An 18,354-nucleotide genomic window follows, 5' to 3' on the forward strand; every position below is an offset into this window, starting at 1 on the left:
CATTTTGAAAGAAAAATTTTCCTTCCAAACTATTCAGAATTTTTACAGATGCTTACTGAAACCTACAAAAACGTAACTAGTTTGAATTCACTTACACCAACTTCCTTTTCTCCCAACATACCTGGTTTAGTGAGCAGATCAAAACCAGTTAGAAATGTTTCACTGTGGGATTACAAACACCTTTTTAAGTGGAGAAAATATTAAGAAAAAGTTTGTAGTGAAAGACCAGACCAAGAAAAAACAAGCTGCTATGCCTTCTAAGTTGTCTGCATTCTTACAGCAAAGTACTACTATAATCCTTTTAATAGATGTGATGAAACTCTTAATAGAGGTGAGTATCCCTAAGGAAGCAGATTTCAGGCATAATATAAGTGTCATAGTTCAATGGGAAATTACTTTTTAGACAAAATGAAACAAGATGTCCACAATTCTCTTGATTGTGAAAAGAAAAATATACATGTATCTCTCTGCAAGAGAAAAGATCTTTATCAACATAAAATTGAAAGTGATACTGAAAATATTTTAAACCCTGCCAACCCCCAAAACACATCTGCATTATAATTTTAAATACAAACATATGATATATAATCAGAATTTATTTATATTCACCTCTGAACAGGTAAAACCAAAAAACCGAAACTAGTAATTAGTAAGCAATAATCAGTTTTATGCCAAAAAATGAAAAGCAGCTTTGACAACATTTTAGACCCACATTCTATACCAACAATGAATTTCAAAATAAAACCCTAAGATACTCTTAAGTTATTAAAAATTAAAGCAGTTATTTTTAGATCAAAACAAATAATCAATACAATTACCAGAGATATGATGAGAAACAACACTAAACTTAAATTCAGGCTCTCTTTGCTACTAATTTAATTACACATAAGAAAAAACCAAATCCAAGCAATGTTACCACTCCCATTTTTACTGATCTTTTTTCCAAGGTGGCTGCTTTTTCTGGAACTTTCACTTGGTTAGGTTTATTCTTTTCTTCATACTGAGACAGATGTTAAATCCATGTAAAAAGTGCAGAAAAAAAAAAGTTAGTGTCAAAGCTTCTTAAGTAGATTATAAAGCACCCATTCATAAGAATCTGCATGCATCTAGGACTGACATTACTTCTTTCTGTCTCTGTCCTACTTAATTTGAAATAAATGTGTGTAAATGTTCACCTTATCTGATGTTCAATTATTCTGAAACATATATTAGTAAAACAAACTGTTCATTTACAAACGTAATTACTCAGGAGTGAACCACTGTTATTATTAGATGCTACAAAAATCTAATAACAAACAATAGAACCTTGACTGTCAAATGTTTTAGCTAGAACTTCTGCCATTTAATTACTAAAAAACCCTGTTTATTTAAAAAGAAAGTTAAATATTTAACAGATTAGACTTACTGAAAATTACAGGGAGAGTGGAAAGTACCTAACAAGTGCCATCTCAAATACATGTTGAACCTGAGTGGAGCCTTGTCATAAAGGACAGCAGGGTTAGGGTCTGATTTCCTACCTTAGTTACAATGCTTGGAAGGCTGTCTCATTTACCATACTTTCAAAAATTATATGCTAAGACATTTACTGCTGGAAAAGTCTTGTCATGACTAAGACAGTGAACAGTACTGAAAACTTCAAGGGAATTTATACAAACATTTTATGTAAGAAGTTAAACTGTGTCACTTAGATTCACAGGTTCACAATAAACACTTGGGTGCTCTACATTCAAAAGTGCCCCATCACAAATTAAGTAGCACAAAAATGTCTTGTATTAAAGTATTCATAAGTGAAATTCATAAAATATAACAGGATTTTACAAAGAAGGATTTTCTTTCTTGAAGTAATGAGAAGGCTGTTTCACACAGGATACAGACACTGTGCTTTGTCTTGACAGCTATAAAACCTTACATCCTTACATACAGATAAAGTCAAGTGGCACCAAACTTGGAATCCTCCCAGCCCTTATAACTGGCCTGCATATATAGGAGGCAAATATATACACATGTGATGATTGCATATGCAAAAAAAGGAATAAATAGCTAATAAGTTCTTTGCCACAGTTGCTACCTCTTAATATATTTGGTGCTAAGTGATTTATTGGGAGAAGGCTGTTATATTACATTAAATTTACTTAAACTACAGGAAATTGCATTAGTAGCATTATACTCAAGGTCTGAGTTCCACATGGCTTCGTTCAGCAACAGATTCCTTTCTGACACTGATGCTCCATTTACCCTACCCCAGCGGCCGTTCATTTTACCAGCCTATTACTTAAAATGACCCCATCTGACAAGAGAGTGTCACTGTGTTGGCTTGAGAATGACTGATGTGGTGCTAACATCTAGCCTTGACCTCTCCCACCCTCTTCTTTTGTCACTCTACAGAGTTATCTGGGATGCCTCCCATTCAATCCATAAAACCTTAGTATCTTCCTTGTGAGTCAATAATTCCAAACAAAAGATTCCTTAATTAAAAAGTAAGAGTGTAAGTATTCAGCATGGCCTCTATGCCACAGTGGTTGTCCAAAAGTACAGGGATACATTCCAATTAATTCCTTTGTGCAGTAGAAAGAAAAAAGTAGATTATGCTTTCTTATGGAGATTTTCCACACTTCCGTGGAATATTAGAGATTATTTCTCTTCCACCATGAAAAGGCAAAAGGGGGAGAGATCGATGCAATGTCCAAGCTAAGGCTGAACAGCCTTTGGCAGACCAAGTTATGAAACATTTCCCTGACACATGTCATATTTGAGGTTGCATCAGAAACTCGTACACAGTATTTAACAGCCTCACACACACACACCCACCTCCACCACGAGGTCCTTCAGTTTGTGAACTTCTTCTTCCAACTTTTTAACACTGCAAATCACATCTTTGCAGACTTCAATATAGCATTCAGTTGGTGCCCAGGGCAGTGCCATCTGTTAATAATTACAGTTATTTGCCATAATTACATAATTGTAGATTTTCATATAGTATTCTACAGTTTATGTATTACAAAAGACAGTGCCAGAAAAGGTCTATAATTGCATTTATGCTGGGTTTTAATTGTATAATTTATGTACAATAAGCTACTACTCCCTAGCAGCCTTTGTTGGAAACTTTTGTCACTTTAACTCTCCTATCAGCAGAAACATGAAGAAACAAATCTATCTCGTTTAGTTGTATGGCCTAACTCTTTGAAATATATTATTTTTAAGAAGTGTCCTTTAGAGAAAGAGCACTGGACAGCTTTCTATAACTATGTAACAACCAAGATGGTTAATGAATATTCATCGTTTTTATTTTACAAGGTGGAATAATGCACTCTAAATCAATCTTCTTTGTGGTTGAATACCTTGTGAGAATTTTTGAGGAAATGGTTATTCATGGTCTGCACAGGAATGATCAGCTTACTACACTCTTTATTCAACTTCTGAAGAAACTTGAGCAATTCATCTTCACTAGAAAAATAAAATTGTTATTTGTCAAATGCTGTAATTTCTTGCAAGCTGAATATCACATATTAATTTTCAACACTGGCTAGTGAGTTAGACATGCAGTTTCATAACATACAAAAAACCCAGTATCATTTTAAAAGTTAGTAGGTGTGAGATATTTAACATCTTAGCAAGTTGTTGGGGTATTTTTCCCCCTGTTTGTCCCATCCCCTGCCTCCCCTGCCTTATTTCTGAATGACAATATTTCTGACCTGCACCTTACATTTTTGAGGTAGATGTGAGGGGAAAAGTCTGGCTTGTACTTTGGAGCTAGGAATGAAATGACTAGGTTTAGGGTAACAGTCTCCAACAGAGTTGAAGAAAATAAGAATTCAATAATACTGGCTTGGCCCTTGGATCTGGAAACATATACCTCAGAGCCTAAAATATCTGACATCTATTTTGAAGAAAATTTTTAGTTGGTGCTCAAACACAAGCAGGAAGTCAACTCTCAAAATTAGTTTGACCCATGTCTCCAAAAAGTGGAGAGAAAGATAGAAAAAATTAACAGATTATTTTCAGCTTTAAGTTTCTAAAGCTTCCACATGACACTGACTCAGCTTTACTGGAATGTCAGAGAATTTTAGTCACAAGTCATGGTGCCAGCCAGAAACTTGCTGCTGCTCACCACGAAGAAGCAAAGAGGGCAAGGAAGAAGATCATCTAATTGCTTTTACTGAGTGAGCTCTCAAACCCTGAAACTCCTGAAAAGTGTCTGTATCTCCAGTAGGAAAGTTTCTGCTAACTCTAAGATATTTGGGTCAACAACAGGCAGGGCCAAAACAAGAGACAATTACATGTTCCTCCTGCAGAGCTTCTTGTTCTGCAGAGCCATAGTATCTGAATAAACTAACTCAGACTCCAACATTCCTCCATTCCCTAGGCAATCAGCTATTGAATGCAGACATGTAACTAAATGCAACATACCCATACCACTTGCTTCTTTCCTCTGAGGTCAAAAAGGTATCCACAAAATTTGTCAAACAGCTAAACTAAGCTACACACCAATGCAGCACATGTATCCAAATGGAGATGGAATTTAGGCCATTGAATGCCACAGAGTGCTTTCCTTCAACTTTGGGCACAGGATCATTAGTGAGTAAAAGTTCTGCCACTGCTCAGGACATCTGTGATTTGCAATAGTGCTGAACTGCTAAGACTTTAACATTTAATACAGAAATATGAAGAATCATTAATAGGTATGCTGGAGGTTTAAAACCAGTACTGGACATGGTTTTCGTGAAGATGGAGAAGTACAAACGCTAATTAGTTTGTTTTTATAAAATAAACTATTGCTTGTTTCAGAACAATGTAACTGAACTGAGTATTTCAGGTAAAGAGCCCAAACACTAAACATCTGGAGATAGTCTAAAAGCTTCTTCCACATTACTACAGTCAAGCCATAGTCATAAATACTTTCTTCTACTTAGATAACTTTTTAGCTGGCATCTTTTGTGTTTCATTACAAAGGAAATTATCTTTTGGAATTCTGGAAGGGTTCTTGGCAAATACAAAGTATTTTTCATAGGCTTGAATTAGGGAGGGGGAAAAAAGAAAAACATTTGTTCTATTATACTATTTCACTACACCACAGTTCTTAAAAAACTCCCCATTTTCATAGAATTTTATACTTGTTGAGGTGACATAGAAATGGAAATAATGTTTTCAAAAAATTATCCCCTTAAAAAAGAATTAATGGCTGTCAAAACATCAGTGGCTACACAGTGCTGGACACTCCGTAAGTTTATAATCAATCAGTTCAAGATTTTCTACTATGTTAGTTTTTCTATGACTTGATGACTGATTCTCCTTCTCACAGAATGACTTTGAACAAGTGGGAAGTAAAATCTTTATATAATAGCATGTAAACATAGCCTAAGATTTTAGTCTAAAGGTCAGATGCCTAGAATACATGTCAGGCAATTTTCTAGAAAACTATGCAGTGCTTGCTATAACTGAAGTGCTGTCATATTTTGTGTACTTCAATCTTTAATTAATCAATTATTTTCTGGTTTTGAGAACTACATATGATCTAAACCCACACTATACTAGGAGTAAGATATGTCACTGGTGTGTGAGACTGCATCAGATACTGTGTGGGTGTTTCATTGTATTTGGCCGCACACAGTGAATGGATAATTTTCTTGCATTTCTCTACTTACTCTCTCTGTTCAGATTTTTAAGATGCTCTGCTTGAATGTATGTACTAACCACTACTGTGGAACAATCTGAAAAAAAGCATACACTTTAACACAAAATGCCTAAAGCTTAAACTGGGAAAAGTCACCTTAAACTGTAACTAATTTTTGCTTGCTGAAGAGTCAACATCCATTTCCAAAGGCACCCAACAGATCCCTGGTCCACCACCTAAGCTCAGCAGCAAAGCCTCTATTTTAATACAAATGGCTCAGGTGCTGTTAGAGCATTTATGGTGTATCTGTGTCATACTGATTTATATCCTCCCGCATGCTGGAAGTTTAGTAATTCAGTACTGCACCACATGTACACATTTGCAAGATTCTCTTCTGAGAGTACACAGTTGTACTGATGGAGAATTAAAGAACCATAGAATATCTGGATTGGAAGGGACCTTACAGATGATTTAGTTCCAACCCCTCTGCCATAAACAGGGACACCTTTCACTAAACCAGCTCGCTCAAAGTTCCATCCAAACTGGCCTTGAATACTTCTAGGAATGGGACACCCACAGCTCTTCTGGGCAACTTATTCCAATACCTCACTACCTTCACAGCAGAGTTTCTTTCTTACATCTCATGTAAACCTGTCCTCCATCAGTCTGAAGCCATTCCCCCTTGTCCTATCACTACATGCCCTTGGAAAAAGTCTTTCTCCAGCTCTCTGGTAGACCCCTTTTAGTCCTCTCTCCTCCAGGCTGAACACCCCCAAGTCTCTCAGCCTGTCTTCATAGGACTGGTGCTCCAGCCCTCTTGTTCATCTTTGTGGCCCTCTCCTGAACTCCCTCCAGGCTGATGTCCTTCTTATGCTGGGGGTCCTCGAGCTGGCTGCAGTAGTCCAGGTGGAGTATCATGACAGTGAATAGACAGGGAGAATCCCCTCTCAACCTGCTGGCCACTCCAGCTACAAGTGCACATTTGTTGTGTCATGCAGAGCTTCTTCCAGGAGCTGAATTTGGTGGTCCTTGTGGGTCTCTTCCAGCTCATGATATTCTGTGTTTCTGTAATTCTTGTCAGCCAACACTCCCAAGTCCATCTCCTCAGGGCTGCTCTCAATCCACTCTCTGTCTAGCCTGTACTGGTGCCTGGGGCTGCCCTGACACAGGACACTTACACTTGGCCTTGCTGAATTTCATGCACCCACCACTCAAGGCTGTCAAGGTCTGCCCTGGGTGTATTCCTTTCCTCTAACACAGCACACAGCCCTGTGTCATTGGTACACATACTGAGGGTGTTCTCAATCCCAGTCTCCATGCCTCCCGCAGAGATGTTAAACAGCACCAGCCCCAACACCAGCCCCTGAGGAGGGTCACTCCTCACTAGTCTTCATCTGGACAGAGAGCCATTGCCCAACACTCTTGCCCAGTGTGAATGTTCAGCCAATTCCTGATCTCTGAGTGGTCTCTGAATGAAATCTCCTCAAAGATCAAAAGAAACATCAAAGTCCTCTATCAGGACATGAGCTCTCTGCTCTTCCAGCCCATCACAGCTGTTCAAGAGCTTTCTCAAATGCCTCGCACATCCTCCGAAGTCTGAGAGCTCAAACTTTGCATTGTGATGCAAAAACATTCCTAAAGCAGGCCACAAAGTCTCTTTTTCAAAAAGACAGTAAAGGTACCAGCACAGCACCAGCACTGGGAGCAGTCAGTGTTTGAATGACTGGGAGTGGAATACATACTGGACAGTCTCATGGACCTGGGACTCTAAAGACAACACCATGGCAGGATCACATCATGACTTGACTGCTAATGCACAGTGTCAGGGCAGTGCAGCTTCCTCCAAAGCAGAGACATGTACAGACTGAATTTGAACCCAAGCACATTCTTTGGGCCGATGAACAGAACTAAGAGGGGCTCCAGCCTTACAGCATTCAAGCAGTACAGACAGCTCTCCCCAATATTTTGGAGAGGGAAGGGATGTCTATGTGAGTACTAGCACAGCTGTCAGATCACTAGTCAAGAGGGAAACACACTTCAAAGAGGAACTGAACCTTTACTATCTAATCCATTTTTAGTAGCTATACTTGTATAAGTTGGAGAACTAGGAAGAGGAAAGATATGAGCATGGAATTTAAATCTAGGTTTGTCTTCCAGGAAAAAAAATTACACATAAAGGACAAGAGATTTTAGAAATCTTATGGCTCCCTTGTACTTACTATATACTTCACTTTGTGCTGGATGTGGAGTGCTCTAGCAGTGCTTAGGGAACTTACCAAGTTTAATAAGGTTGCTAAGGAACACACTTCTCAGCTTGGGCCTGGATTCTATGGTACTGCACAAGACTGTACTAAAAGTATGAGGTGTTGCACAGCTGATGCCTTAATACTATAATGGGAAAAAATACCAAGTTGGAATGGGAGTCTGAACGAGTAACCCTTTCTTAAAAAAATTCTCCTTATAAACCTACTGATATATATAATCTATGATAAGGAAAATAGCTTCTAAACTCGCTTAATCGGTAAGAAAAAAAAAAGATATATTTTAGAAGCCAGTTAAGCTTCCAATGGAAGAGAAAAACAATGAAAAAAATCTAGAATCCGAACAGAAGTAGCATTTATGATTTAAGATACACATGTACAAGATATAATTTTATGAGTTGAAAAATAAGGGCCTATGCAGAAGTTATATGCATCTCTCCCTCCCATGTTTTTTTTTAATTTATCTTAAAATTTATTTATCTTAAAATCAGACAGATTTGACTGGAAGACTAACAGAGCCTACCTTGTCTAAGCTTTTGTTTGTGCAAAACACACCCATCACCAGCTCCCATAATACTAACTTGCATATTCTCATGAATGCTATGCATTAAGGGTAAAGTGAGACAATTTTACCTTTGAGCCACAGAAAATAACATGGTCACCTTAAATTGTTAACATTTCACTTCCATTTCCTTAGATATACTGTTAATACCTCAATTCCAGCTTCATAATTTCAGAGATGTCTTCAAATTTTTTTCCTTCCATTTGCAGATCGTTAATAGCATCTAGGAGTTTCTGCTGATCCCCAGGATTCGTAATGCCAATCTAAATTTAAAGAGTAATTCCAAATATTATTTACTTTTAGACTTACTAGACAGAACAGTACAGTAACACATTTCACTAGCTTCTAAATATTAAGATTTAAAAGAAATTCTTTTTAAGTTATTGCAACCAGCTACAATGCATGAAAGTGGCAAAGGAAAAAATAAAACCACAGAAAATATTCAATGATGGAGAAAAAAATTACAAGAGATGAGGAACTGCCGAACTGAAACTGCACAGGATACTCAGAAAACCTGTTTAGGGTTTATTAAAAAAAATAATAATAGTAGTTTGCCTAAGTACCCCTGTCTTGTTAGGATGTTAGGCTTTCCATTTCAGAATGATCTGAGTCATCTGTGACAGCAAGATAATGAATCATCATGATGGTGATACAGCATTAACTCAGAGAGAAAGAGTGGAAATTATCAAATCAGCATCAAATGGAGAATTTTAGAGGAAGACATCTTTTTAACTGAAGGAAAACAAAAAAGATACATACTGTGTAACAGATTCTCCAAGTGATGCCTGGAGCAGGAAACACTGGCAGCTGTGCTTTCCATCAAGCATCTCAGATTAAATTTTAAGTCACATTTAAATCCTAGACTAAGAGTTTTCTTGCAGAACACTTAGTGAAAAAGAACAGTTCATTTTTTAAAAAAATAAATGCTTTTGTGCCACATTCAGTATTTCCCTTGCTCATCTGACAGGCTGCTGTCAGGTGTTAGCAGCCCTAACATGCTCCCCCACACAAGTGAAAACCTCTTGACTTTGCTCCTAAGGCACCAGCTGATGACCTGACTCAACAGGCACAGATCACTCCTGCATCTGAGACTGCAAGGATCTCAGAGTCTCCAAACCCAGACTATATGGGACCCTCACTGATATTCTGTGGGCTTGTTACCTTCTGCACCCTCAGAAATCTGGAAGATATTAGTGTTTGCAGTCGCCCAGATTTCTATTGGAAAGGATTTTGAACGAACAGCTGATAACCCACATCAGACCGACATTCTAAGGAAGATACTGTGCCCAGGGAAAGACTTGCTTTTTTCTGAGACCCAATGGTATGACACTCATTGTTCATTGTGACAGCATAAAACTGTCCTCCAGGTTCTCCACCAATCAGAGCTAAAAAATAATTAAAGGTACACTTGTGAGCCCATAAACATATCAAAACCATGTTAAGTTTATAGACAAATAAGTCCTTCAGTAATGAAAAATCCCAATAAGATTAACTGGGACTTCAACTACAGGTGTCAAGAACTTTTGAACTTTTTAATAGGTTTCCATGGGTCCCTGAATGAATTATACTGAAGTCTTTTTAAGCAAATATCACCAGCAGCCTTAAGATAGAAAGACCTGAGTTTTGTATGAATAATCTGCTCCACCTGTGTTGAGCTGCAAGTTTGCTCAATACATCAGATTTCAGGTTTGCCTTGTGGAGCCCTATCTGGTACAAAGCAATAGTTTCTTAAGGCTTACAAAGCATTACAGCAGTCATTTTATCATGAATAAGTAAGCAGATTTCTACTATAGTTATTCTTGAGGAATTAAAACTATCTTGCTTAAAGTAGGAACAATTGTGAAGACTGCCTTTGCTTTTGACTCCACCTTCCCATTCCTGAAACCAGCAAATCAGGATGCAGCTTTCTGACCAGCATATCAGAAAGATGCACTTTGTTCCCCTAGAAATAAAACATAATTTTGTTCTTCTGCAAATCGATCACTGAGCACCACCACAGCTTGAAAATTTTTGTCTGGAACTAAAGAATGTAATAAATATCACTACAGATTAAGCTTTTTACCACCACACTGATTCTGCACTTAGTGCTAAAAGGTGCAGAACTTAAGAGATGGAAGGTTAATAGATCAATCCGAACTACTTCCCAATTTGTAGATCAACTCTGCAAGAACATGAAGTGACCCAGAACCTGACTCTTCATGCAATAATGAATGCATGAAACAACCAGTGCCACAAGCCCTTCTTGATGGATAAGTGAATTTTTAAGTTGATGTTGGTTCACTTGTGTTCTGCAGTCCAAATTTTCCAAGTATTATTGTGAAGTGGCCACGTTTAAGAACGTGCAAATGCTGCATAATCATATCTGTAAAACAGACTATAAGCACTCTTAATTTTAGCCAGATCAACTCTAAGAACATCTATTTTATTCTTTGTTTAAATACATAGAAGGCAGCCCTTCAAAACCCAAGCCCAAACTTCACTCCAGCATGAATGTGACGAGAGGTGAATAAGATGGCCTCAGCACATGAAGATGATATACTGCACAGATAAAACCAGTGAAGCTATGCACAAACTCTTACAATTATGCTACTTTGCCCAAGTAACCACTAATTTTAATTAGTGACAAGATCTGACACATTTCTGTCAAATATTAAATGCTTTTTTCGGGGAGTGGGGCAGAGGAATGAGTCCTGGAACTGTGATATAGAAGCACATAGACCAGATAATTATCCAATTATGTAAAGTTCTGGATTATATTTTGAATTTTGATGTGTGAACTTTTCATTACAGAGTCTCAAATCCAAAACACGATGCCAATTTCTCTTATTCGAAATTAAATGAAATGTAAGAAAGAAACTGTTTTAGTCCTAAATGCATCCAGACACTAAATCACTTCTGTTGCTATCTTATCAGAAAAATGCTATAAAACAAAGTAAAAAATGTGTCATAAGTAGCGCAGGCAAAAACCTCCAAATGTTGAAAAGACGTCCCAGTATATTGAACACATTTTTTTCCAGAACGGAACAGTTTATAAGCTTGAGGAATGCAAGGATTTCAGCTTGAAAGACTCATTGTTTAGGCTCTGTTGTAGAACACAGATAAAGGTATTTACAGAGAAAATATCTTCCTATATTGTTTGATGGAGGAAAGCTTATCATGTAATGACAGGATTTCTCCCCAGTTCTCTGGATACAAAGCAGCTTGGTTCAGAGGCATCCATCAAAGGTCATCATTAATCTTTGTAGTAATAAGATCCAGGCTCTTTAAAACAGCTGGCTGTTAGCTGAAAGTCTGCCATCACAGTGAAAACTTTCAACTCTGAAGTTACAAGGAAACAGATTAGATTTCTTCTATCAGCAGCGTGGGGAGAAACCGTTAGCAGAGCTCTAAAGCAAGACTGCATAAAGAATTTTGGATAACTTATGAAGAGCTAATAAGCCAGGAGTGTTATGCCATTTTTTAACTTCTCAACTGAAGACTCACTAATTAATTTATGTCCATGCACAAAGCATGACTTATTTTTCAGGAACTGTTTCCTGCTGTTGCAAAGTTAACAGACAAAGCAATTAAATTCTTACAGATATTATCTTCCTGTGCAGAAGCAGCTGATCCCTGTAGTTACTTCAGTTTGTTAAAAGATTTTTTGCTTTTATAATAACGAGCCTCGAACAATTTAGAATAGTGAAACAGAAACTTTGATTTTGAGTGAAATTTCACCTCTTTGGAGAGGGAACCATAAAGCTTAGTCATTCACTGAAGTTCACAATTCTCTCTCCACAGTGTTCACTGGACAAAAACAAGCATTAACTACAATACCAAAAAGTAAGTGATCAGTATGATCATACACTCACACAGATTTACAGTTTAATGCAATCATGCCCAACACAACAGCTCACACAGTAATGAGAGGAAATCCATAAGAATCTCCTTAAAAGACAAAACTACTATCAACAGGGGTTTTAGAATTCTAAAAATCCCAGGAGACCAGGATGCTGTCCAAAGATCCTGAGGCTTCAGAAAAGCAGTAACATCTAAACACACTGACATGTCTTACAATATTTTGCCCTAGATGAACTCTTAAAAGTCTCTTCATTGACAAAGCTCTCTATATTAACATCCCCTGAGAATACAGAATTAATTATGAGTTCTGTCAGAAAAATTACCTACTCAGTTACAAGACAAAACATCAAGCAAATCAATCCTTGCTGACATACACTCTAAAGGAATACCATGTTGGATCCAGCTGCCAGAACACACACCTCCCTGGTACCAGGATTAGGAGAAAAAAAGCTGACACTAAGAACATAGGACACTAGGGACTAGCTCCAGTACAGGGAGCAGTCTTGAGGAGGCTGTTTTTACAAAGTCTCTTTGGAATCCCAGACCAGAGATTCCGAAGTTCCCCAGTACAGAGCACTCAGAAGAATCCTGCAGACTGAAGTACTTACGTTGTTCCAATGAGGCACCTATAATTGGATTTTATTATAGCATCCCCCAGTAAGCACAGAAAGTCCTTTCACTTCCCACAGGAAAAATTCCAGCAAGAATAAAGAAAAGCAAGCACCACATCTTAGCTGAGAACTGAAGCCTTGTAAGAATGCATCATTTAGTCAAAAGACCAACCTTCCCAGATGCAGTAAACTGTAAGAAACAAAATCTTCTATTTCCTCCCTTTTTGGGGGGTGGGTAAGGTTTTTTACAAACTTGTCTGGGATACAAGATTCTCTAATTTAAGCAATTGTAATGTAAGAGAGCTCTTCCTTCTCCACCAAAAATTAACACCTCACAAAGGAGGACCACATCTAAAGTAGTTGTTCAGTATTATCTACTGTTTATCCTAGCACTGACTTCTCTTGAGAGAAATCACAATTAAAAACTAAAAATGGTAACAGCTAACATTTAAACTAGAACTATTTCCAGCTTATCCATGATCACTCATTGATCTGTGAGATTACATACTTCAGAAAAAGTCTGTCTATATTCACAATAATATTCAAGAAGTTGCAGAAGATGTTGAAAGAATTCTTGCAAAGTCAGACATGTATAATGAGAAGATAAGACATTAAAAACACTTAAAAAAAAGAGGACAAAATTAAATTCTATTCTAAAGTAGTAAACTGACCTGTATTAAGTCATCTTTTTGCATGGTCAGAAGTTGTCTTAAAGCTATATCTTGTTCCTGTATAAAACAAAGAGGTTTCTGCCTTTAAAAAGAATTTCAGAATAAAACAGTTTCAAACCTGATTTTCTTCCCTATTTTACTTCAGTTTTCAGGAACAAAACCAGCTACAAAACATCATTATTGAAGCAATGAAAGATCTGTCTAGTTTAGAAACATCAAATGTTGTGACTAATGCATGTATCAAGAAAACCAATTTAGACCACTGTAGTTTAACTTCCCCTTTTATATAAAAAAAATCTGTTTAAGGAATTTATTTGAATTAATATATTAATGGTAATATAACTTTCTTTTTAATGCAGTAGGTGCATTTTACTTTCATGTATTACTTGACAGGTAGCAAATATACCACAAAATTACCTGCAGTAATTCTCTAATGTGTTCTAGACCAAGACCATGTAAAAACACTTCCATTTCATGAAAAGTTGAATAGGAACTGTAAAGATAATTAATGAGATTGAAGTTAGAAACAGTGGAAATATAAAAAAAAGAAAAAAAAGGACAAAAAAAAGACATCTATAACAAAATGTTACAGAAAAGCCCCCCAGACTTGGGAGGAACCTGAAGTTGCACACACCTGATGACAGAAGTACCTTAAAGCATACAATGTAATCTATCAAAAATTTTCAGATGTCTTTTCCATCTAATAAGTTGAAATGAGCCCAAAGGGAGATGACTTTTGTACATAAAGGTAACTTTAAGTCACAAAACATTCCAAATGAACCCTGAAGTTGGGTCACAAAAGCCTGAAAAACGTGGAAGTGGGGTAAAGGAAGACAACTATGTACATAGCATTCATATCAATTGGACTCAGTCCACAACTGGTACCCCTTCTGTTCCAGTTAAGCCAAAAGAGGTTCTCAAGAAAACAGGACTGTGTGTAATTAAAAATAGTGGAAATTACTTCACCAAGAAACTCATCAGAAGACTACTGTTCAGAAATAGACTGATGAAGTAGTTAACACTGAACTGTAAGTTCAGAGTTTAACATTTATAAACAAATATAAAATATCAATTTTGATTCCCTACTCTACCAAGGGATATAAAAGTATAAGAGGAAAAATAACAAAGCAGCTTTCAACAATCAGATGAACTGTAATGAAAAGAATGAAACGGAAGAGGAAATCCTAGAAAATCCTGAAAGGACTACTGTATTTGCTACAACAAATCTTTTGCCAAAATCCTGAGTTATGACATAGTTTGCTGTGTCTTCTTGTGGGCCCTGAAATGAAGGTCTGCCCCTTCTTCCCCTCAAAGACCGAAGGAGCAACCTGAGTGCCATTCCATGGCACGTACAGGGCAGCCAGGGAACCACCGCAGCCAGCATGGCTTTAGGAGAGGTGAGTCCTGCTAGACCAACATGACCTCCTTTCTAGAGAAGGTGACCCACCTAGCAGGCGAGGGAAAGGTTGTGGATCTTGTCTGTATGGACCTCAGTAAAGCTTCCAATACTGTCTTCAAGAGCATTCTCCTGGAGAAGCTGGCAGCCCCCTGGGTTAAAAACAGCTGCATGCCAGGCCCAGAGAGTGGTGGCAAATGGAGCTACATCCATTGATGGCCACTGGCAGTACTCCCCAGGGCTCCATGGTGGGACCAGTCCTGTTTAATAGTTTACCAATGATGAGGATGAGGGGATTGAGGGTACCCTGAGTAAGCTCACACATGACACCAAGCAGGGTGAGAATGTTGACATGCTGGAGGGTTACAAGGCTCTGCAGAGGGATCTGGACAGGCTGGATCAATGGGCAATGACCAGTTGTATCAGGTTCAATAAGGCAAAGTGTTGTGTGCTGCCCTTTGGCCATAACAACCCCATGAAGTGCTACAGGCTGGGCGAAGAGTGTCTGGAAGGCAGCACAGCAGAAAAGGACCTTGGGATGCTCACTGACAGCTGAATATAAGCCAACATGTGTCCAGGTGTCCAAGAAGGCCAATAACATCCTGGCTTGGATTAGAAACTGTGTGGCCAACATGATTAGGGAAGAGATCGTCCCCTGCACCCAGCACTGGTGAGGCCACACCTCAAGTTCTGTGTCCAGTTCTGGGCCCCTCAATGCAAGAAAGAAATTGAGGGGCTGAAGCATCTCCAGAGAAGAGCAGTGGAGGCGGTGAAGGGTCTTGAAAGTGAGTTGTATGGGGAGTGGCTGAGGGAGCTGGGGTTCTTTATCATGGGGAAAAGGAGGCTCAGGGGAGACCTCATCACTCTACAACTACCTGAAAGGAGGCTGTAGCCAGGTGGGGGATTGGCCTGCTCTCCCAGGCAACTAGCAACAAAACGAGAGCTGACACAAGGGAGGTTCAGGCAGGACATCAGAAGAAATTTCTTCACTGAAAGAGTGGTCAAGCATTGGAACATGCTGCCCAGGGAGCTGGTTGAGTCTCCACCCCTTGAAGAGTTCAAGAAATGACTGGAAATGGTGCTTAGTAAAAGGTTTAGTTGACGTGGTAGTGTTTGGTCAAGGGTAGGCCTCTAAGGAGGCATATTCTAACTGAAATGATGCTAGGATTCTAAAAACAGAATCTGGTGAGGCCTGAAGTACTCTGAGACTAGCTCACTGTCAGCTGCTACCCTGTGAACTGCCACCAGCCCATCAGCCCAATGCTACAAAACGAGAGCATTCCAAATTCAGCAGGACTGCCTGAGCAGGGGCAATCTGACCAATCAGAACAGACTATGGGCACTGCAAGCTGTCTTTTTAAGACCACGCAGCTCAAGCTGAAGGACATCATAAGTTTGTTGAGGACTTCTCAGCCAAGTTCTTGCACAAAATCACACCAGAAATCTCTGAAGTTGCTGAAGGAGGTGCTGATTTCAGGCATAGGGCACCTTCAAGCCTCAGGGTCAGGGGTACACTCTGCCAAAACTTCCAGAGCTTAACTAGTGTTCATGCTTAATTTAGACTCTCCAGTTTATTCAAGAAAAAAGAAAAGGGCATAGTTCCTGGTGGCAATGAAGCTGAACACAGGCATTCAGTGAAAACATCAAAAATTTAACATCAAACGAAGATCAGAACAGAACAAGTATGCAACAGGGGAGCACACAAATTTAACAGAGCTGAAATGAACTGAAGTGACATCAGAACCTGGCTCTCCTACACTTTACACTAAATGAGAGGTAAGAAAAGTCTAGAGCATGCTCTTTGTTTATACTGCCAAGGAAGTTTGCAATCTTGAAAAATCGATAGTACATAAATATACTTACTGTGGACTCTTGGCAGCACTCCAAACAAGACACATTATGTATCTTATTAAGAACAACTTAATCATTGATATTAACAAATACAATATTTTAGGAATGTTTGTAAGCTAAAATTACACTACAACTGTATTTACCCAACATTGTGGTCAGAGACAGCTGTCAGAAACTTGCAGTTAGCCTCTTGCTCAACTGTTTTATGGTATCTCCCTTGCAAGTGATTTGCAGCCAACGAGAGCAAATTAAATATCTGGAAGAGTCAAAATGAATTCATTATTATTAATTCATTATTATATTATTAGTATAAAACTCAAAATGTATTAAAAATACATGGGAGTAAGATTACAATCAATTACTACTTACAGGGAACATGGAACATCTGCCACTTCTCTAAAGCATACATCTATAATGAGAAGTTAAGACTAAACTGAGAGTTTACCAAGAGTGTTTCTGAATTAACCAAATTCAGAAACGCTGAATTTGGTTAATTCAGAAACACAAGGATGAACACTGAGCACAGTGGTGTCTATCACATTGTCCAAAAAATCCTCTACAGAATCTGCCACTACAGAAAAAGCCAAACACCAACAAAGTAATTTTTGCTGCTTGTAGACAAGAATTCTATGCAATAAGTTCTCTAAAGAACAAAAGGCACATGACTCTTTTAAATGCCTCCACTTCCAGTGCATATATAAACATAAGAATTACCAATCTACAACTGACAATCTAAGTTAACTTTATCTGACAGAGAGGGGTTCTTTTAACTCATTAAAGAAGAAGCCTTCTGGTAGGCATCACTACACACTGGTGATGGATTGCAGACACTGAACTGCCTCTGTGTGGGTTTTGAGATAGTTACAAGAAAATTCAGCAAAAGAAGTAGTACCTCAATAAATCTAAAAAAAATGGTGAAACCACTTGCCTAGAATTTAAAACTGGACTGGCCAGTTTTATACACATATACAGGTATGTGGGTTGATCTTGGCTAGAAAATCCTACTGAGGCTAGCAGGATGGGGGAGAATGAGAATGGTAAAAGTGAGAAAACTTTTCATGGGCTGAGATAATACAATTTGATAAATGAAGGGGAACAAAAAAACAAACCCAAAAGCTAAAAAGCTAAGTGATGCAAAAGCAGGCACTTACCACCTCCCACCAGCAGACCAATGCCCAGCCACTCTCCAATTTTATTGCTGAGCATGATGTTAGAGGGCATGGAATACCCTTTGTGTCAGCTGGAGTGAGCAGCCCAGGGCTTTCCCCCTCCAAACCTCTTTCTCACTCTCAGCCTACTTGCAAGAGATGGGGAGCAGAGTGAGAAATAAAGATGGCCTTGATTCTGCACAAACACGGCTCGGCAACAGCTAAAACACTGGTTTTATCAACCCTGTTTTGGTCACAATCCTAAAACACAACACCATACAGGCTGTTTGGAAGAAAAACAACTTGCAGTCATATCCAGAATAATACCAAAGAAAAATATTTTCCCTCCCAGAAACAGTTTCTGCAGACATCACCTGTATGACAGCCCCTTGGGTTGTTAACA

The 18,354-nt window shown here is 38.4% G+C and overlaps 1 protein-coding gene across 4 annotated transcripts in view; it reads right to left on the minus strand.

Annotated features, from left to right (window-relative positions):
• Positions 1–578: 578 nt before the first annotated feature.
• The window catches only part of ASZ1 (ankyrin repeat, SAM and basic leucine zipper domain containing 1), a 36,144-nt gene continuing 18,368 nt past the window's right edge, over positions 579–18,354 (minus strand). For 3 of the 4 annotated variants that reach the window (XM_064732551.1, XM_064732560.1, XM_064732567.1), the window contains exons 7-13: positions 16,947–17,059; positions 13,974–14,049; positions 13,557–13,613; positions 8,585–8,697; positions 3,339–3,444; positions 2,809–2,922; positions 713–1,000 (exon numbers count right to left, since the gene is read on the minus strand). In XM_064732551.1, the coding sequence (XP_064588621.1) occupies positions 854–1,000; positions 2,809–2,922; positions 3,339–3,444; positions 8,585–8,697; positions 13,557–13,613; positions 13,974–14,049; positions 16,947–17,059 (726 nt within the window). In that variant the 3' untranslated portion in view covers positions 713–853. Of the gene's footprint in view, positions 1,001–2,808; positions 2,923–3,338; positions 3,445–8,584; positions 8,698–13,556; positions 13,614–13,973; positions 14,050–16,946; positions 17,060–18,354 lie in introns of all 4 variants that reach the window. The other variant, XM_064732542.1, reaches the window with a different exon arrangement.

This window comes from Zonotrichia leucophrys, chromosome 1A, assembly GCF_028769735.1.
Source record: "Zonotrichia leucophrys gambelii isolate GWCS_2022_RI chromosome 1A, RI_Zleu_2.0, whole genome shotgun sequence".
In the NCBI taxonomy this organism is placed as follows: domain Eukaryota; kingdom Metazoa; phylum Chordata; class Aves; order Passeriformes; family Passerellidae; genus Zonotrichia; species Zonotrichia leucophrys.